The 20,803-nt window shown below is 51.3% G+C and overlaps 2 protein-coding genes across 2 annotated transcripts; both read right to left on the reverse strand.

The window, feature by feature from the left end:
- Positions 1-11,908: 11,908 nt before the first annotated feature.
- Miox (myo-inositol oxygenase) lies at positions 11,909-14,156 on the reverse strand. The gene is made up of 10 exons (XM_027953193.2): positions 14,142-14,156; positions 13,689-13,769; positions 13,426-13,506; positions 13,109-13,271; positions 12,872-12,939; positions 12,670-12,779; positions 12,528-12,595; positions 12,390-12,439; positions 12,182-12,294; positions 11,909-12,099 (listed from the first exon to the last, which is right to left on the reverse strand). The coding sequence occupies exons 1-10, from the start codon at positions 14,154-14,156 to the stop codon at positions 11,991-11,993; spliced, it is 858 nt and encodes a 285-aa protein (XP_027808994.1). The 3' UTR covers positions 11,909-11,990.
- Positions 14,157-17,083: 2,927 nt separating this feature from the next.
- Adm2 (adrenomedullin 2) lies at positions 17,084-19,433 on the reverse strand. Its single transcript, XM_027953194.2, has 3 exons — positions 19,274-19,433; positions 19,016-19,142; positions 17,084-18,415 (listed from the first exon to the last, which is right to left on the reverse strand). The coding sequence occupies exons 2-3, from the start codon at positions 19,129-19,131 to the stop codon at positions 18,079-18,081; spliced, it is 453 nt and encodes a 150-aa protein (XP_027808995.2). The 5' UTR covers positions 19,132-19,142; positions 19,274-19,433; the 3' UTR covers positions 17,084-18,078.
- Positions 19,434-20,803: the final 1,370 nt, after the last annotated feature.

Below are 20,803 nucleotides of genomic sequence, written 5' to 3' on the forward strand. Positions count from 1 at the left end.
GGGAGCCCATCAAAAATCTGGAAGAAGTATCAACTGTAACATGCAAATATTTTAATTGTCCAAATTCTGGCAAGTGTGTGATGTCCATCTGCCAAATATGGTTAGGTATCAGTCCTCTAGGATTGACTCCAAGATTAACTTGTGGTAAAAAGGTCACACAATTTTGACATTGTTTTATTATTTGTCTAGCTTGTTCCTTAGTCATTTTAAAATGCTTTTGTAAAGTATTAGCATTGACATGGAACCTTTTATGAATATTCGTAGCTTCTTCTAGTGTAGAGAAAATATGTATGTCATGTGTAGTTTTATCTGCTAAATCATTGCCCAACTAAGGGCTCCAGGCAATCCTGTATGTGCCCTGATATGTCCTATAAAGAATGGATCTTTTCTGTCCCAGATTAGACTTTGTATAGTGGAAAACAAAGAGAAAACAGTAGAGGAAGGGGAAATCCTACCAGCATCTTCAAGGGATATTATAGCATTAACTATATACTGACTATCAGAAAATAAATTAAATACAGAATCTTTAAACATCACAAAAGCTTGTAATACTGCATTAAGCTCTACCTTTTGAGCTGATTGTTTGGGTACTAAAAATGTAAAAGTTTGATCAGGGGTAACTACTGCTGCTGTACCATTATTTGACCCATCAGTGAATATATTTGGAGCATTCATGATAGGTGTTTTTCTTGTCATTTTTGGAAAAACTACAAGATGCGAAGACCAAAAAGACAGCAAAGGATTAGATGGTAAGTGATTATCAAATGAAACATTAGATTTGCACATGATTATTGCCCAAGTATTTAACTCATTAGCTAACTCATCAATTTAATCCATGGTATATGGAGTAATAATTTTATTGGGAGAAATTCCAAACACTCCCTTTGCTGTTTTTATTCCTTTGAGTATCAATTGTCCTACAGCCTCAGGATACCTAGTAAGAATAGTGTTAGGAGAATAAGATAAATGTATCCACAATAATGGACCTTCTTGCCAAAATACTCCTGTAGGAATACTTTTTGTTGGTAGTACAATAAATAATAAAGGCAAACTTATATCAATTCTATCCAAATGCATATTTTCCATATATGTTTCAATGATTTTTAATGTCTTTCTTGCTTCAGGCGTTAACATGCGGGGTGAATTTGGATCTGATGGACCTTTTAGGATATCAAATAAAGGTTCCAACTCTCCTGTTGGTATGCCTAGATAAGGCCTTATCCAATTTATGTCTCCTAATAACTTATTTTGAAAGTCGTTAAGTGATTTGAGTTGATCTACTCGTATTTGAATTTTTGGTGGACGGACAAGGGTTGAGGATAATAGAACTCCTAAATAATTAATTGGAAAATTTAATTGTACTTTATCTATTGCTATCGCTAGATTATAATTTTTTAATAAATTTGTAAATGTGGCATAACATTCTAGCAATGTGTTTTTATCTTTGTGTGCTAATAATACATCATCCATATAGTGAAATATTTGTAGTTTAGGATTTTGATTTCTAAGTTGCTGGATTGCTTTGTTAACATAAATTTGACACATAGCTGGGCTGTTGGCCATCCCTTGAGGGAGTACTTTCTATTCATATCTCTGATCGGGACCTTCATGATTCAGCGCAGGGATAATAAATGCAAAACGTGGACTATCCTCAGGATGAATTGGAATTGGAAAAAAAAAAAAACAATCTTTAATATCTATAGCTAAAACATACCAGGTTTTTGGCAAAGCAGACAATTGGGGAATCCCCGATTGAGCAGGTCCCATAATAACCATCTCATTATTAATGACTCTTAAATCTTGCAATAATCTCCATTTACCAGATTTCTTTTTAATGATAAAAATGGGAGTATTATGGGGAGATACGGAAGGTTGTATATGTCCCTCTGCTAATTGTTGTTTGACCAGGTCATGGGCTGCTTGTGTCTTTTCTTTAGTCAGGGGCCACTGAGGAACCCATACTGGCCTTTTTGATTTCTAAGTAATTTTTATTGTCTCGGTGACCCCTCCTGAAAACCCAATCCATGTCTGTTCCTTGATCTATTTGTATTGGTGCCACTATTTCCTTTTTCTCCTAATCTTTTTCCTTTCCTAAAACCTTGTCTAGCTATAATAGTGGGTGCATTTGGATTGATGTTATTTGTTAATGTCAAACCTAATTGATCTAGGACATCTCGTCCCCATAAATTTATAGGAAGATGATCCAATACATATAGCTGTATAGTTCCTTCACATCCTTCAGGATCCTTCCAATCTAATACCATTGCACTTCTGTGGGGATTAGTCACCACTCCTAGGCCTCAAAGCGTTTGAGTGGCATGTTGTAATGGCTAATGTTTTGGCCATTCTTGACGAGAGATGATGCTAAGGTCTGCACCTGTGTCCAGTAGCCCATTAAATTCATTTCCTTGAATATTTAGTTTTAGCATTGGGCGAGAATCTAAATTTAAAGACAGCATAGCCCAATCTACACCTGTGGAGCCTAATCCCCTGGAACCTCTTTCTGTAGAACTACTGGAAAATTTATCATGTAGGCTGGGTATTATTAATAACTGTGCTCTTCTATCTCCTGGTGAAATTACTGATATACCTCTTGGAGAACTAGCTATAATTTTTATTTCACCTTCATAATTGGGATCAATTACCCTAGGACTTATCATAAGTCCTTTTAGAGTAGAAGAACTGCGTCCCAATAATAAGCCTACTGTTCCTTGGGGAAGAGGTCCTTTTACCCCTGTGGGAATGATTTGAACTCCCATCTCTGGAGTTAGTACTGCTCTGGCAGAGGTGCAGATGTCCAACCCTGTGCTCCCTCTGGTTTGTCTAGTGAGGGATCTGATGGATAATGTGTCCTGGACACTACCCTGATGGTGTTGCTGGGTTCCTCCAGTGCCCAATATATTTGTGGTCTTGGGCCCTGTAGCATTGGGCCCTCCTGTCCGTTTTTTGGCAATGGAGCCTGATGCTTTTCTCCATGATATCATGGGTAAACGCCTGGTCCTTGTCCGTTTTTTGATAATGGAGTACCCTCTATGGTGGTTTGAGAACGGCATTCATTAGCCCAATGTCTCCCTCTATGGCATCATGGGCAAATACCCGGTATTCTACTCCTTTGATACTTAGTTTTGTTAAACCTTCCTCCTCCTATGGGGCAATTCCTTTTAAAATGTCCTGTTTGTTTACAATTGTAGCATGTTCTTGGCTGGCATCTAAAGCCTGTTGTACTGCAGCTGCCAGGACTTGCCCTTGTTCATTAATGTCTCTACATAATTTAATATATGTGTTTAAATCTTCATGTTTCCATGGTCTAATGACCTCTCTGCACCAATGATTTGCTTGCTTATAAGCCAGTTGTTTAATTAATGGCATTGCTTGTTCTGTATCCCCAAAAACTCTGGTAGCTGTTTGAATAAGCCTATCTTCAAATTCAGTGTAAGGTTCATTAGCTCCCTGTATTACCTTAGATAATTGACCTTGTAAATCTCCATGTCCTTGTAAAGTCTTCCATGCCCTAACTGCATCTGTAGCAATTTGTGAGTATATAGCAAGATCATATCTAATTTGTTGCTGCTGATCCTCATAAGGTCCTTTTCCTAACAACATATCTAGATTTCTCTGAGGATAACCAGCTGCTGCATTTCGCCTAGCCGTCTCCGTGCAAAATTCCTCATTGGCAACCTTCCTTAGCAGGTATTGTCCTCCATTTAGCACAGCTTTACACATACTAGTCCAATCTGCTGGCGTCATGTCCAGGTTGGTAATGGATTCGACCAAGCTTACAGTGAAGGGTGCTTGAGGACCATAGGTTGTTACAGCCTCCTTTAACTGCTTCACTGTTTTGAAATCTAAAGCATGGTGAAATCGCTGCCCTCCTGCCTGCTCAAGTACATGGCATGCTAATCTTTGAGGTCCTGTCCTAGGATCCCATCTATCAACTACGGGGGTTGGGGGCCCCCCAGCATATGTTGTCTCCATAGGTGGAGCTGTTGGTTGGACACTTACACCTCTGGTGATAGAAAGGTGTTATTAGAAGCCTCCTGTTGTAACTTTTTCCTTCCTGATGGCCCTTCTTCCTTTAAATTTTCTTCCTCTGTCTGACTAGCTCGAGAGACCTTCTCTTTTGCTTGATCTAACATGTTTTCTACCATAGTCTGGACCTCTAACAATTTACTTAACACTCTTTCAGTTTGTTTTTTACTAATTTCTAATCTACTATAAAGATAACGCAACCCAACAAGATAACACAAAACAAAACCGAAACAGAATGAAACAAAAACGGAACAAAAAATCGTTGTATCAATTTTCCTATTTTCTTGAAATGTATTTTCGTGGTCTATCTCTATCTCTTCCTCAGGGCAGAACAACTTCAAACCTTGAGCCAACCATTTTTCCCAGTTTGCCTGAGAAAGTTCTAGGGACAGGCAGCTTGAAACAAAAACAAAACAAATCAAAACAAGAACACATTGTTTTTTGAAATGGTCACCCATTCTCTCGCCTTCCCTCAGGGCGAGCAATTTCACTTACCCCCAGCTTCAGGCGTTCCCGTATGGGCCACCAAATGCCGTACGGGCCACCAAATGCCGCAGGCTGGCTGGGCACAAATCACCGAGCCGCCACAAAGCACTTATATGTTCAAACAGGAAACTTTATTGCCTGAACTTAAAGCACTCCACGCACACTCCTCGGGAACTCTCCTGATCACCACCCACACGGCCCCTCTCGGGCACTCCACACCAACCGGAACTCCCTCCACCAGAACTCCACCCACTAATGCCAACTCCCCAGGAATCCCCGCGAGAACTCCAAAGTAGTGGACCCCCCTCCAGGCGGACAGCAGAGGTTTATATACAATTGAATACACAGCTTAACATAACCATCAATCTCAATGGCTCCCTGGTGTCACCTCTCAACCACTCCCTTCTGGCAAGATGCCATGCAGTCCTCCTGATTCAGCTGTGGCCCTCAACACCCCTCCCTCTCTCTACCTCCCTGTCTCTCTCTCTCCCTCCCTCTCTCTCTCCCTCCCTTTCTCTCTCCCTCCCTCTCTCTCTCTACCTCCCTCTCTCTCTCCCCTCCCTCTCTCTTTCTCTCTCTCTCTCCCTCCCTTTCTCTCTCCCTCCCTCTCTCTTTCTCTCTCCTCTCTCTCTCTCCCTCTCCCTCTCTCTCTCTCTAGCCTCTCATGACTTCCTCTTGCTCTTCCTCTTGGGGAGCCTAATGTCGAGAGCACGGGAAGCCGTCCTGAAGCTTATGTAAAGGTAAATTGTGTCTATGTTTTATTTGGTTTCCCTGCAAATTCACACGATGATCTTAGTTCAGCTGCCAGCACTGGATGGGGCGGCAGCCAGATACAATGGCTACGCCTGTAATCCCAGCTACTTGGAAGTTTGAGGCAGGAGAATCACAAGTTCAAGGCCAGCCTGAGGATTTAGCAAGACCCTGTCTCAAAAGAAATAAAATGAAATTTAAAAAGTGTTGTGTCAAAGCCAGCCTCAGCATCTTAGTAAGGCCCTAGGCAACTCAGCAAGACCCTGTCTCTAAACAAAATATGAAGAAGGGCTGGAGTGCTGGGATGTTAGCTCAGCAGTAGAGCACTTGCCTAGCTCTACTGAGGCCTTGGTTTCCATCCTCAGCACCACATAAAAATAATAAATAAAATAAAGGTATTGTGTTCAACTACAAATATATATATATATATATATATATATATATATATATATATATATATATATATATAATTTTTTTAAGTGCTGGGGGTGTGGCTCAGTGGTTAAGTTCCCTGGGTTAGAGATGAAGCTCAGTGGTAGAGCACTTGCCTAGCATACATGAGGTTGTGGGCCTAAGTTATTTAAACTGCTCTATAAACGTTAACTTAGTTTTTTTGTTGTTGTTGTCTTGGTGGGAGAGGGTACCAGGGATTGAACTCAGGGGCACTTGACCACTGAGCCATATCCCCAGCCCTATTTTGTATTTTATTTAGACAGGATCTCACAGAGTTGCTTAGTGCCTCACTTTTGCTGAGGCCGGCTTTGAACTCACCAGCCTCCTGCCTCAGCCTCCTGAGCCACTGGGATTACAGGCATGTGCCACTGCACCCAGCTAGTTTATTTCTTATTTATTTTTTTATGTGATGCTGAGGATCGAACCCAGTGCCTCACACATGCAAAGCAAGCGCTCTACCACTGAGCTACACCCAGCCCCTAGTTTATTTTTTCAATGTTCAGTCTTCTGACCTAACAATATTTCTAAGCACTAAGGACATAGATAAGCAAATATGCGAAGAGCAGTGAGCGGTACAGTTCTCTGGAATGTTTCTGTGCCACAGGTAAACTTAGTAGGACTGACCACAGTCAGCACCTCACCCTGGCTGGCCTAATAAGGCCAACCTTGGGTGCAGTGTGGAGGGTGTCAGTGCTGCCACCAGCTTCACACTCAGAGCCCTGTCTGCAAGTTGAAAGTGGACCCCTGCTCCTGGTGTACTAGCACCCCTTTCAGACTGCCTCTTGGTCCCCCTCTTGGCGTCCAAGAGGTAGGGAGGAAGCAAGGGGGAGGTGCAGCCCTGTCCCTAGGCCCATGAGGTGACACTGGGAGGTGTGGTCTGGTGCTTTGGGGTGCTGCTCTGCACTCCACGTGGCTGCAGAGGCACGGGAGCTGCTCCCACACCAGCACCAGCACCACCCCAGGTCCCAGGGACACCTGACTCCCTGAGCTCCACATGGTCCCAGCCTAGAATTCTGCAATTCCCACTCTGTGAAGTTTGTCACTGGGAAAGAGCGCCAAGACCAATCAGCCGGGAAGGCGTGAAGGTGGTGCTTGTGCCCGAGGTCTCGGGACCTTCTGAGGGGCCTGAGCCGGGGCCTGTCTTCAGTGCGCCCTGCTTCTTCCACCAACCTGCTGCTTGATGGGGCTCTTCTGGGAGGGGTCTGGCCTCAGGTTCCTGGTCTCTCTCTCACACCAGCAGCCCCGTCCTCCTGGTGGTCAGAGGGGTTTGTCTGTGCACCCAATGGCAGAGGCCCTCAGAACAGCCATGTGGCGGGCATGTCCAGCTCATGGGAAACGTGACTATGTCTCTTTGAGGAAGTGTGGCTTCTTTGGGAACCATATTCCTTGATGCAGTCGCACAGTCACCAGAGCAGGCAGCAGCAGTTCCACAGGCACCCCATGGTTCCTGGACCCATTCCAGGCTCACCACAGGGGGCAGGCCCTTCCCACCCCCCACCCCAAGGGTTTTGTCCCCACACTGGCTGGGTCTTCAGCTGGCCATCCAGGCCACCAGTCTGTTGGCTCACTTGAAGAGCATGTTGGGCAAAGGTGGTGGTGTGCAGGGTGCTTGTGAGCTCGTGGATAGGGGAAGCAGGTCCAAATCTACCCAAAGGAAAGTTCTGATGAGGACAAGGTCCTGCCCACCACCACAGAATGTCCCCAGTGCCACTGGCTGTGTCCCTTAGGAGAGGTACGTGCTGAGGTCTGAGTGGCATACTGGTGGCTTTGAGTTTGGTAAGAGAACATGGGTACCGTTTTACCTACTGTGTCCTCCATCTCTGCCCTGTAGAGCCCACGGAGCAAGTATCCTGCAAAAGGAGGCCAACTGGCATCACCATACCTGGTCGTCTGGTCTCAGGGCTTTTACATTCACAGAAGTTATTCAGGACCCAAAGACCTTTTGCTTATGAGGATTGTTATCTAGCAATATTTACCATATTAGAAAACAAACTGAATTTTAAAATATTTGCCTAATTTTATTTAAACAGATATAAATTCATTACATGATACCATAATAACAAAATTTTAAATGAAATAATAACTGTTTCAAGGAGCTGGGGTGTAGCTCAGTGATAGAGTGTTTACCTCGTATGCATGAGGTCCTGGATTTAATCCCCAGTACTGCAAACAAAATTCTCAAAAATCTAGTTTTTAAAAAGTTGAGAGAGGGGCTGGGGATGTGGCTCAAGCGGTAGCGCGCTCGCCTGGCATGCGTGCCGCCCAGGTTCGATCCTCAGCACCACATACAAAGATGTTGTGTCTGCCGAAAACTGAAAAATAAATATTAAAAAATTCTCTCTCTCTCTCCTCTCTCTCTCTCTCTCTCTCTCTCTCTCTCTCTCTGTTTAAAAAAAAATTTAAAGAAAGTTGAGAGAGTGGCTTATTTTTGTGCTTTTGCATATTGTCTGGTTTCTCATATCTGCTTTTGGTCAAATGGTAGCAGTATGTTTTGGCCTCACACAGATATGTAGTTGAAAACAGGAAGAGTGTTTTGATTTTTTTGTTTTGTTTTGTTTTGTCTTGGTGCTGGGAATTGAACCCAGGGCCTCAAGCATGCCAGACAAGTGCTCACCACTGAGCTACACTTCAGCTCTCATGCATGATCTTGGAGCATGATCTATTTTCACTTGGAAAATGTTGATTGATTGAGTTATAAACTCTTCCAAACGCTGACATGTTTCATGGCGTATGTCAAAGAAATCAGTCATCAACATCATTGCCAGTTACATCAGGGAAATCTTCAGCTACTCAGAGGCTATCAAGGTCAATGGTGGTGGACATACTTCTCCTAAACCTTGATTTTGCTTGAAAATTCCTCTTTATCATTGGCCAGAGATGCTGTTGCTGTTTTCCTTGCCATGATAGACTCACTTTGCTCTTTCTCAAGAAGCTATCTGCCAACACCTGGACGGAATCACTGTGGTTCGTCTGTCATTGGTCTTTCTAGTTGTCCACTGGCCACTCGGTCACACCTGAGCACTCCTGCAAGGCCACAGTCTATGGAGATTCAGCGCAAGGGCTTTTGCCCCTTCCCATCGCATTGCACAGAAGCCTCAAGGGGGGAGGTTGCTTTTTCTTCTTTTGAGGCAGGGATCTGCAACATTGCCAGGCTGGTCTTGAACTCCTGACCGCAAGCAATGCTCCCACCTCAGCCTCCCAGATGCTGGGACTATGCGTGCACCACAGCACTCAGCAAGGATGGAGATTTAACAATATCAATAACTTACAGCTTCATCAAAGGCAAAACTGATCTCTATCAGCCTCAAGTGCATGGCCTCAAAGAACAGCATACCTAGCTATCAGAGCCATCGTTTGATGTGTCCAGGCAGATTCATCATCAATGAGAGAGTGTCCTGTGAAGTGTCCCCGGCCACACAGACCCTGCGAGGACATGAGCAGAGACCAGGGGCTGCTGCCAGTGTCTGCACAGGAAGAGCTGGAAGAGGGGCCCGCCTGCAGCCCGCAGCAGCAAGGGTGCAGGGACATTGGAGCTGGTGGGGTAGAGCCAAGCCTCGCCCCTCTCTGTAGGCTCCGAGTTGCCCCAGAGACTTGAGACCTGCTGTTTCCCTGAAATGGACAGAAATATGGGGCCCTGGCCCTGTTGCCCTCCCAAGCACACTCCAGGCAAGCTAGCCAGCTTTTCATTCTGTGACTAAAAGACCTGACCAGAATCACTCAGAGGAGGGCTGGGCTGTGGCTCAGTGGCCGAGCGCTTGCCTGCCACGTGTGAGGCACTGGGTTTGGTCTTTCAGCACCACATAAAAATAAATAAACAAAATAAAGATATTGTGTTCATTTACAACTAAAAATTATTTAGAAAAAAAAGGAATTAGTCAGAGGAAGAAAAGTTTATTTTGGCTCGCAGTTTCAGAGGTTCAGTCCACGGTCAGCTGACTTCCCAGCTCTGGACCTAAGGTGAGGCAGAACATCACGGCAGAAAAGTGTGGCAAGGGAAAGCAGCTCAGCGCCTGGCAGCCAGCAAGCAGAGAGTTTGGTGCAAGGAGCCTGGGGTGATACGACCCCCAAAGACACAACCCCAGTGACCTGCTTTCTCTGGCTGCCCCACCTGCCTCCAGCTACCACCCATTAATCCATTCAAATCAATTAATCCATCACATGGATTAATCCACTGGTGAGGTTTCGGCTCTCATAATCTGGTCATGTCATCTCTGAACATTCCTGCATCTCACACTTGAGCTTTCTAGGGACACCTCACGTCCAAACCATAATTCTGGAGCTATTACCAAAGCCACAGGTTTAACATTAGGGTCTGCAAGGGGGCACCAAGGGGCTCTGTAGGGGTGGGCCACAGCAAGGATAATGCTATATCCCACGGCCATACCAGAGGTCAGAGATAGAGGCGGACATCCAAGAGTTGGTCATGTACATGACCTGGCATGCACAATGTCCTGGACTCCATCCCCAGCACCACACAAATAAAAAAGATAATTAATCTAGTCCTCAACTCCGACATATGGATTTGAAATGTGATTTCCCACTCAAGAAGCCAGAGGCCCTTGAAGACAGGCTGGTGCTGGGTCTGGCAGCCTCTCTCCCTCCGGGGTAGGCTGAGAACAGCCCTGGAGCTGTTAGTACTAACGAGGTGCTGCATGCTCAAAAGTGGGTGGGCAAAGCCCATGCTTCTGGCAGAAGGGCGAGCTGTCAGAACCTGGCAAGAAGGCCTGGCAGTCCTACTGCTGAGACCTCAGTGAAAGGCCAGACTCACAGGCTCTTTCAAGACTTTTATTGTGACCTGACACAGAGGCCAGAAGGGGTGACTGTAGGTGGGTGTGTGGGGTTGGTCTCCAGCAAGGCTGGGTGGGCTTTCATGGTGCCTGATTGTGGCCAGCACACCCCCCCACACACACACACTTCTGTCAGTTCAGCACGCAGGGCTGCCAGCTCGGCCCTTGGCTGATTGCAAGAGCTCAGGGTTACTATCCAGGCGATTGTCTGATTTTAGAATCAGGGTGGGCCAAAGGGAAGGGCTACAACTGGATCCAATTAAGGCTGAATGCTACATTCTGAAAATGGACCAGCAGATCCCCCATCAAGCCCCTGGAGCTTGCAAGCTGCGGCATTACTTGGAAGAAGTATCTGGGCAGAGGTGAAGGATCTAAGACAAGAAGATCGTCCTGGATTATCTGGGTGGGCCTTTAATGCCTTCCAGGTGTCATGAGAGTCGCCGAGGAGGGGCTGGGGTTATAGCTCAGTGGCCGAGCGCTTGCCTAGCATATGTGAGGACTTGGGTTTGATCCCCAGCACCACATAAAAATAAATAAATAGAATAAAGGTGTCATAAAAAAAACGAGTCACTGAGGAAATAGATCTTGTGCACACTGGTACATCCAGGGAAAGACCCAGCATTATCTGTTTACCTGTCTCCTGGGCTAACAGTACCACTGGACAAAAAAAAAAAGGCACACAGGAGGATGCTTCCCAGCTGAAGTGTTCCAACAGATCAGCCAGGAAGTTTCCCACCAGCACAAGGCAGTGCTGTGTGCCTCCTGGGAAAGAAATACAGTCACAAGAGAGCCCTCTTGCCCCCAGTGAGTCTGACTAAGTCCCTAAAGTCACCCTCTAGTCAGCAGGAGTAGAGGAAAATGCCATGTTGAAGGGACACAATCAGCAAAGTCCCGAGACCACCAAGACCAGCAACCTTCGTCTTCAGAGATGACCTCCAGAAGACACTGGCGAAGTCTTTGGACCACAAGAAAGGTCGGCAGGGCTAAAGTGTGTCAGGGAGGAGTGCACGTGCGCCAGGAGGCCATGGGGACGCAAGCCCAGAGGGGCTGGGGACCCGCCTGGGCTCACAGGTGTGGCCTCACAGCAGCCCACCTGTGCCCTGGGTTGCTGTTGCCTGCCCAGGCTTTTCTCAGCTATCAGGCTTCCCTCTTACATTAAGGGAGCCACGCCCACAGGACCTGGAGACTATTTCTAGAATGAGGGGCTGAGCTGGACACAAGAGCCAGGAGGACGAGCAGGACGTTCAGGTGCCTGTGTCCCTTTGGGGGCCCATCCCAGCTGCCAAAACAGGCCCAGGCCTCAGTGAAAGGTCAGACTCACAGGCTCTTTCAGATCCTTTATTGTGACCAGGCAGAGGAGCCAGAAGGGGTAGTGACTGAAGGTGGGTGTGTGGGGTCCCCAGTGAGGCTGGTGTGGGCCTTCATGGTGCCCGACCGTGGCCCGGCCCCAGGCCAGTTCAGCAGGGGGCAGGGCCGGCAGGCCGGTCACCAGCTCAGGACACCCGGGCAGTACTTGTCAATGAGCTCCTGGTAGTAGGGCCGCAGCTTGTCCACGTCCGGCAGGTCGGGGCACTTGGTGTACAGGTCAAACTTGCTGCAGCAGGAGAGGGGCAGTGAGCCTCCTGAAGCAGCCCCCAGGCCACAACCCCCTTCGCCTCCCCCAGGAGAGGCCTCACTTAAACTCCTGCACCCAGGGCAGCATGTCCAGGTCTCGCTGGCTGCACAGCTGCCTGTAGTCGCCGCCCGTGTGCCATGGGTAGAAAGAGTGGAACCTGATCATGTAGAAGGCCTGCAGAGGCCACACCAGAGAGCTCAGGCCCAGTCCAGCTGGGCGGAGCCGGATGGTGCTGGGCGGGATTCCGGGCTAGTCCCTCCCCCACCTACCTCCGGAGGCAGGGAGAACTTGTTGAACCTCATCATCTGGTATAAGTACTCTGCAGGAGACAGGGCATCACGGCCAAGCACTGAGGACAGCCTCGCCACCTTGTGGCACCCACACGGCCTGCCTCTAACTGGACTCACCATCATGGCCCCAGGACATGAGGACGTTCTCGAGCCCACAGTGGGGCTGGTACATGCCAAGTTCTGAGCTGCAGTGAGAGATGCACATGAGGAGGGCACAGGGTGGCCTGGGAAGGGTGGGCCATCCCCGGGGCAGGGTCACCTGTATCGAGGGTCCCAGAGGTCTGGGTTCTGCTGGAAGGTAGAGTCACAGAACACAACAGAGGCCTGGGGACGGCAGCCAACAGGGAAGGTGTCTCCAACGACTGCCCACTGGGAAGGCATGGCCAGCAGTGGGCGGGGGCACACAATTGACCCGAGAGCTGAGACGGCCCTCACCCCCACCTCCAACTCCCAGCCCTCACCTGGGGCTCTCCCCACAGAGCCAGGACCTTTCCCAGGTCATGCAGGAGCCCAACAAGGTGGAACCAGTCTGCGGGAAGGACATGATGAACTAGGAGGGTGCCGGAACCCGGGGGGGGGGGGGGCGGTGACCAGGCCCTGGGCCGAGAGCCCAAACCCCAGGGCCTGCTCCCCCTGGATGGGTCCTGCCTTCCAGGGTGGAGGGAACACCCCGCCCCGCCACAGCTTGAAGGTTGTACCCTTGTCTGGGTGGGCCTTTCGAATGCCCTCTGCTGTCTGGAAGGCATGGAAGGAGTTGGGGAAGTCCACATCTGGGTCCGACTCATCCACCAGGCTGTCCAGCATGTCCACAGCCTCCATGACAGTCATTTTATTGCAGGAGAAGCTCCCGAACTGGGCGTGCTGGGTGAAAGGGAGAAGTCCGTCCCTCATAGAGTCAAGGAACCAGAAGAGGCTCAGGGGGATGCAGGACAGGGCCATCTGCAAGGCCCTCTCTGTCCACTCTGGGCACCAGGCTGAGGGTGAAGGGTTTGCACAGGTAGCAGGGTGCCAGCACCTTCTTCCTGACGAAGTCCACTGTCTGGTGGGTATGCATGAGCTTGTAGGTAGCAAAGACACGGTCCAGAAGAGGGCCCGACTGCAAGTCAGATGGTCAGCTGAGGCTATGTGTCAGGCCAGCCGTCAGGCCAGGGAGGACAGCCTCCTTCCCCAAGGCCAGGCCCCACAAGACGTGAGCTGCCCAAAGCACACCCCTCGAGCTGTGGGAAGGGGCATGGGTAGGGGCTGGGCGAGAGGGGACAGACAGGGAGGAGTCCTCACAGTGTAGTTTCGGAAGCTGCCCTTGTCTTTGGCGGCCTCTGGGCCCATGTCAGGTCGGTAGATGAGGGAAGGATCGGGGCCCTGGTGGAGGGGGGATTTGAACCATTTCACCATCATGCCAGCCCCACGAGGAAGCAAGGACATCCCCGTGGGACTGGACCTGCTGGAGGCCAGTGATGGAGCTGCGCACCCCCTGCACCAGCCTTGGTGACTCCCTGGGTCCTATCTGCTGAGGATAGCTGATGTCTGCTTCCAGGCGGAGGGGAGCTGGGCGAGAGCAGCAGCCCCGCTTGGCATCCTTGCAGGATGGAAGCTGCTTTTAGGAAGCCTGAGTTCATCAGGGAGCCTGGGGGCCAGGGGCTGCTGACCCCTGCCGCATCTGGACCTGAATGAACAGGGCTAGCAGGAGCCAGCTGGAAGAGGGTGGACCCCTGAACCGTGTGGGGAACTCACCACAACCACCTTCATCCTGAGAGGGTGGGTTGGCAGGCTTGAGGTTGGCGAGAGATCTCCCAGGTGCCTCTATATATGCCCACAGGTTACATAAGTGACCGGCGCTATTTGCCCCTTGGTCTTGGCCCTTGGTAATGAGTGACTACTGCCTTCCTCCTGGCCTCAGCAAATTAATGTGTCAGCACGGGAGCAGCCCCCCACCCCCCAGCAGGCCCCTCTCCCTGACTTCACCCTCCCTGTTCTCAGGTAACTGACTTGCCTGGACATCCAGGCACTGCTCTCTGCAGTCCAGCTCTCTCTGCACCTCCCTGTCTGCAGTGGGCCCCTCCCAACACAAGGTGCAGACGCTAGACCATATCCTAAGGTGCAAACTCCCCCATACTTTATCTTGAGAAGCAAAAACTTATCCTCAGGGCACCTATGGATGACGGGTGAGGCACTCTTGTTGGAGAAAAAACGATCCTATGGCTGGTGGTACAGCTCAGTGCAGAGTGCTCGCCCAGTGTGTGCAAAGCCCTGCATTCATTGCCAGCACTGCAAAAGGAAGAAAGAATGAGGAGGAAGGAAGGATCATTCTGACAGTTATTATGCGGGTAAGGACAACTTTATTGAAGACAGTTGCCACGGGAGAGTGAGACAGAGCACAACAAGACTGCTGGGAGGCACAGTCAGTGAGCACCGGGGAGTCACAGAGCACAGACGGCTGAGGCTCCGAGGTAGCAGGCCTGGCCAAGGCCTTAACTGGCTCTTGCTGGAGGCAGGTAGGTGATCAGATTCGAGGGTGGAGGATTCCCCATAAACCGATTTAGGATTCTTGCTAACCCAGCAAGGCCCAGCAAGGACATGGCCAAGGTCAGGTCTCGTCCTGAAGAGGCCTTAGGGGCAGCCTTCTGCAGTGTCCAGCTCCTGGGGAAATGGCTCCATAAGCCAATAGCACTGACCAGGGCTCAAATACATTTCATGGTCCACTGGCCCTGAGGACACAGCAGGGACCACGCGGACAGAAATGCCTGCCTAAGAAGCAACATTCTTGGAGCATCAGAGAGGGAAGGGCACATGGTAGAGACTGAAGGTTGGGACCTTGAAGGCCAGAGGTCTAGGCAAGAAGCCTGTAGAGCTGTCACCCATTCAGTGGGCTCCTCCGGCAGCTGTGCTGAGAAGAGGTGGTAGGAGAGACCCACAACACCTCGCCACTTAGAATACCTGTTCTGCTCATCCTTCACTGATTTGCCTTTGGTCTGTGTTTCCTCTGTCTCCCCCCACTGGAGCCTCAGCTCAGAAGGGCCTGTCTGGACTCTTGGACATTCCTGCCTGCTCCATGCTCAGTTCACACTAGGCAGGATGGGGGTGACAGCCTCCGGCAGGCTAGAGCTATCTCCCTCAAAGCAGGTGGTGCCTCAAAGCAGGAAGGAGCGGCTTCTGGATAGGATTCTGAGGAGGGGCCAACAAGGTTGGAACGCTTCAATAGCTGGACGTGCGCTGGGAAGGCCCGTGGGGTAGGGCAGGCAGCACTGCTGCTGGAACTCCACAGGGGCGGCAGGGGATAGCCAGGTGTCGCTGTCACACCAGATGCAAGGCTGTGGGTCATGACAGGCCACCTTCTGACACTGCATGGCTTGCCAGGAGGGCAAGTTGTCCCACTTCAGGGAAAAGCCCTGGGGGACCTACAGCCCACGTCCAGGTCTGGAGGAGGCAAGGTGTCACCCAGAAGAGGGTCTGGGGGAGGCTGAAGGAGTTCATGAAGAGGGAACATCTTGTACTGAAGAACAGACCTCACAGGCCCAGAAGGTGTGTGCTGGACTCTGCCTAGTGCCCAGGAGCCTGGGAGGGGGTCTTGGTAGAGAGAGTGCTGTCTCTTCCCAGCTCACTCTGGACCCCTGGCCTTCACTCCAGGACCTCACACTGGGTCCTCACTGTCCATCTGCCTCTGTCGACACCATTCTGTGGCGGCAGGGCACATGACCCTGGAGCCCAGGCTGCTGGCCTCTTGTGGGGTGGCTACTGCAGCCACACCTTCCATGAGTCTGGGGCCTTACACCCTCTGCTCCTTTCTCTGGGGAGCCTTGGAGGAAGCTGAGACAATGGCTTCTGTTCTCATGCAGCAATTTTAAAAAAGGAATCATTAAAAAAAAAATCCATCCCAGCCCAGTGGTCACTTATAATCCCAGCGACAAGGTGAGTTAATGCTCCAAGTGACCCTCGAGCTGGAAGAGCATCTATCTTGGGGGTACAGAAAGCCCAAGGGGCAGGTCTGTTGGTGACCCTGAGAGCCAGTTCTGTGGTGGGCACTGCAGTGACCAGAAGCACATGTCTCACCTCAGTGTGGCTACCTCTAGAGTTGGGGTAAGGAAGTGCCCCTGCCAGGTGGCTGTGAGCCGAGGGTGGTGCCAGGTGGCTGTGAGGCGAGGGTGGCGCTGGCAAGCACTCGCACGTCAAGTGCTGTGTGAGTGCCGATAAGTGAAGCAGAATGGCTTTGGGGCTCGAGTGACACACCTGCAAAGGCCCTGTCTGGGGCATGGGGAGCTCTGCTCCTTGGCTGTGGTTCTCTATCACTTGAGGCTGCTTCTCCCCCCACCCAGGCTCTGGCCTCTGGCCTCCACCATCCCACACTGGTCCTGCTGTGTGCCCCACAGGGTGGACGGGGGTGGGGAGCCAGTATTGCTGTGAGGTTCAACCTGATTTGGGTTGGATCTTTCTCTTTCTTTTTAAAAAATATTTATTTTTAGTTGTAGTTGGATACGATATCTTTATTAATTAATTTATTTATTATGAGGCTCGAATCCAGGGCCTTGCATGTGCTAGGTGAGCGCTGTACCCCTGAGCTACAACCCCAGCCTGGATCTTTCGCTTTCTTTTTGTTCCTTTTTATAAACTTTAGGGTTCAGTTTTTTTTGCGGGGGTTGGTACCAGGGATTGAACCCAAGGACACTATACCACTGAGCTGCATGTCCAGCCCCTTTTATTTTTTGTTTTAAGACAGGGTCTCCCCAAGCTTCACAGTGTGGACTTGAATCTGTGATCCTCCTGCTAAGAGTCGTTGGGATTATAAGTGACCACCACCCCACTGGGCTGGGGTGGATTTTTTTTTTAATGATTCCTTTTTAAAAATAACTTTTTTAAAAATTTTTAAACAAATAAAGCTGAGGCTCAAACCCAGTACATGCGAGACAAGCGTTTCACCATGAGCTACAGCCCCAGTCCCTGGGGTGGATCTCAGTTGGCCTAATTGGAGTGGGGAAGGGGTGACTCTGCTCCTCCCCAGAATGACTCAGGAGTGTCCCCGAGCCCCTTCCCCCCTGCCCCCCTGGGATCCAGGTCTTCATCATCACCTCAGCTTTGACTCCATGATGGTAACTGGAGCCCTGGGGGTCCCTTTGCGACCTCTTCCCTCACCTCAACTCTGAGAACCGTGATATGGTAGTCTGCCCTACTGCCCCTCCGGTCTCGGGGAACATCGGGAAGGTGAGGACCTCTTCCAGGGAGGCACAACAAGCACAGAGGGCAGGAGAGCAGCAAGGGCCTCCCTGCCAGAGGGCTGCAGGGAAGAAGCCTATGGAAACACATCAACTGCTCTTCCCTTTTCCCAGAGGGGGCCGGCCCCCTGTTCAGGACTGTGGCTGTGGCTCCATGTCCCTGAGAGACCCCTTCTCTCTGAAGCCCCGTTTGGCAACTGATGCTGCCCGCCACCTCCGCCCAGCACTTGTGCCCTGAGTGTGCACAGTTCAGAGACACACAAGCCTGGGGCACACAGGTGGTGCATGTAGACACACTGCACATCCACACGGGTTCAGGGTCCAAGCCTGCAGGTTCAGTGCTCAGGTCCAGCTGCCTGAAAGTGCTCCAAAGGGCTGGACCAGGGCAGGGGCTCAGCTGCAGCTCTGGGGTCAGTACCGCACTCCGGCTGGGTGCGATGGGCAGGGGTGTGCCAGGATGCACTTCAACCATAGCTGTGGGGGCTGCTGGGGTCCACAGGTGCTAAGTCCCGCCGGCCAGCTGGCCCTACAAGCTGCCAGAGGCGGTGGCTGAGGTTCTGCACCTGGCAGGTGCCTAGCATACAGCCAACCCGCAGGAGCTGGGCTTGGGGCCTTCGGGATCCCAAGTGTCGCCGGGGACCTGAGTGTCGTCGACCACCATCCTGGAGAGCCCGACCCATAATGGGAGCCAGGCTGGCTCTCCCCTGTGGCCGGGGAGCCTGATGAGGCTTCCAGACCACAGGCAGGGGTGCAGGGTGCTGGGGCTGCTGGCCTCTGGGAAGAATCTGAGCTGAAGGCTCTCTGCAGAGGGGAAAGGATCATGTAAACTTTAAGGGCTCAGCCTTTCAGAAACCCACAAACCCAACCACTTTCTTCTCACTGCAGGCCTAGAGTCATTGACAGGGAAGCCCACAGTTTCCCCAACAGCCTGGCAGAGGACCAGGGGAAGCCCAGAGGACCCCGCCCCCGCCCGCCCCCCCACTGCCTGGGGCACAGCCAGGGGAAGCCCACCATACCTCAGAGCTCAGTCCTGGTAAGTTGACCATTTCAGGAGCAAAAGTCACATGTCCCACTAACAGCACCTCCCTGGGCAAAGGGCACCCAGGCACCCTGTTGACCCCTCTGAGCCCTCCCTTTAGGGTGATCAGGGGCCAACAGGCCTGGGGATGCCTCCAAGTCTCACCTCCCCCAGCATACCCCTCTGGTGGAGGGGCTGCTCTGCCGGTGTGTGTGTGGGGGGGTGGGGGCAAAGGAAGCTGCTCCCGCTCAGGAAACGCTGAAGGTGTGGCGGGGCGGGGGGGGGGGGCTCTGATTTGGGAGATAAACCCTAGTGAAGGGGTTCTCAACCGGGAGATGTGGGGGGCACACATGTTTTCAGAGCTGTTGGAGCCCAGCACTCACCTGGGTTTGGAGGACCGTGAGCCCCAGCCCAGGCCGCCAGACAGCGCGCCAGGGAGCTGCAGGTAGAGGAGGCTGATGCAACCCAGGGTGACCGTGACCGCCAGGAGCCGGGCCATGGCGGGCGGGGCTGAGGAGGGAGCGGGTGGTGAGCCCAGCAACTGGGGACTGTCTTGGACTCCATCACCCTCATCAGCTTGCACAGTGGGGATCCCTTGAAACCCCGGGGGCGCCTGGTGTGGGCGTGCGTCTGCTGGGTACCTGTGTGGGTCCGGGCGTCCAACGGGCAGATGTGTCTGGGGTCTTTTGGCGGATCCCGGAGCGTGGAGCGAAGTGGGCTGGGCTGCCCTGGGGTCTCCTCGGTCAGTTCCCAGTCGGACTTAATGCCTGGGACCGCGCCTAGGGCTCCACTGCACCTCCAGCGCTAAATAGGCTTTGGAGCAGGAGGCGGAGTCCGACGCGCCGATGGGCGGGGCGCCCTCCCTGCCTTCCTCCTCGACCTGGTCCTGGGCAGGGTCGACTGCGTAGTGGAGCCCACCTGCTGCCTTTGCCTACTGGTCCGGTGAGCAATGAATGGGCGCAGAAAGGGGCAGCGTGACAAGGGTCACTCATGGGCCCGTCCCTGCTGAGTAGCGCTCGGCGACTGGTCGACTGGTCGGGAACCTGGAGGCTACAGACCTCACTCCTGGCACCTTCTGGTGTGCAATGCAGCCCCAGAGCCTGGTGGGGCCAGTCCTCACGGGCTGCAGGGTGGGTGCTGGGGTGTGGCGTACAGTCATCTGGCCAGGGCATCCATCCCGTCCACCACCTCCATCTCTCCATGTGACAGCAGGAGTGCTGGGCAGGCCAGGGTCCTCAGAGGAGACTGATCACTCCTGACCAGGCCATTCCTACCCTCCTGGAGACTCCCTTGAAGCCTACCCTACAGCCCTCTTCACCAAAGTATTGAGTGGTTTTTGTAAGAAATTTAGATTTAAGTCAAGGTGCATCTTACTGGAGTGCTGCCCACCCAGAGTCTCTCCCCCAGCTCTAGGCACGGCCCCATTCCTGACCCTCTCTGTGACACTGTTGTGTACATATGCAATATGACATGACATATATGTATGTCTTTCCTACAATTGGTTCTACCCTAATATCCAGGAATTATGTGAGTCCTTATTGATGTGAAATTAGGTGATTTCCAGTCCTTCCATGAGAAAAACCCTGCCACCTCAAATTCACTTGTGCCAAGTGTGTTGTTCTCCACAAAGTTTGCAGCAGTCCACTGTGGATCCTTGAGCACCTGCTGTCATCACCTTCCACTCTGCCAGTCTGAGAGGAGGCCATTATCTCATCACCCTCATGAGTGTTTCACTGCCTGAGCATCTCTATGCCCTTTGGGTTTATTCTCTGTCTCATCCTGTCCCTACTCTCACCCACTCTGTTGGGCTCATCCAAAACCTGGTGGACCACTCTGTGCCTCCTGCTGAGCGCACCATGGGTGTTCAACAAACATTTGCTGGATGAATAGTCCAGAAGTGTTGAATGCTGGCCATGCTGGAGAGCTGGGCTTACCTCCTGGGGAACACAGGCCAGCTTGGGCCTTTATTCACCTGTATATTTTTACCAGTCAGATTTGGCAGTGGTCTAATTTATGTAAGAAAAGCAGAGTGGTGGCCAAGAAGACAGGTGAACATGGGTCTGAGGAAGAGGTGCTGGGAGGCAGGCAGGAGGGAATGCTGTGATGGCAGGATGAACAGGTCAGAAGGAGACTGGGCAGGACTGGAAGTGGATGAAGAGGTCCTTTGGTTT

This window comes from Marmota flaviventris, chromosome 3, assembly GCF_047511675.1.
Source record: "Marmota flaviventris isolate mMarFla1 chromosome 3, mMarFla1.hap1, whole genome shotgun sequence".
Taxonomy (NCBI): Eukaryota; Metazoa; Chordata; class Mammalia; order Rodentia; family Sciuridae; genus Marmota; species Marmota flaviventris.

What these genes read in the sequence shown, in the direction of transcription:
- Miox (XM_027953193.2), bottom strand. An exon ending in AAAGGCCCACCCAGACAAGG is followed by an intron (nt 12,940 to 13,108) that starts GTACAACCTTCA and finishes TCCTTCCCGCAG; the next exon opens with ACTGGTTCCACCTTGTTGGG. An exon ending in CATGTCCTGGGGCCATGATG is followed by an intron (nt 12,440 to 12,527) that starts GTGAGTCCAGTT and finishes TGTCTCCTGCAG; the next exon opens with AGTACTTATACCAGATGATG.
- Adm2 (XM_027953194.2), bottom strand. Translation starts at nt 19,131, where the DNA reads ATGGCCCGGCTCCTGGCGGTCACGGTCACCCTGGGTTGCATCAGCCTC. An exon ending in TCACGGTCCTCCAAACCCAG is followed by an intron (nt 18,416 to 19,015) that starts GTGAGTGCTGGG and finishes TCCCCTCTGCAG; the next exon opens with AGAGCCTTCAGCTCAGATTC.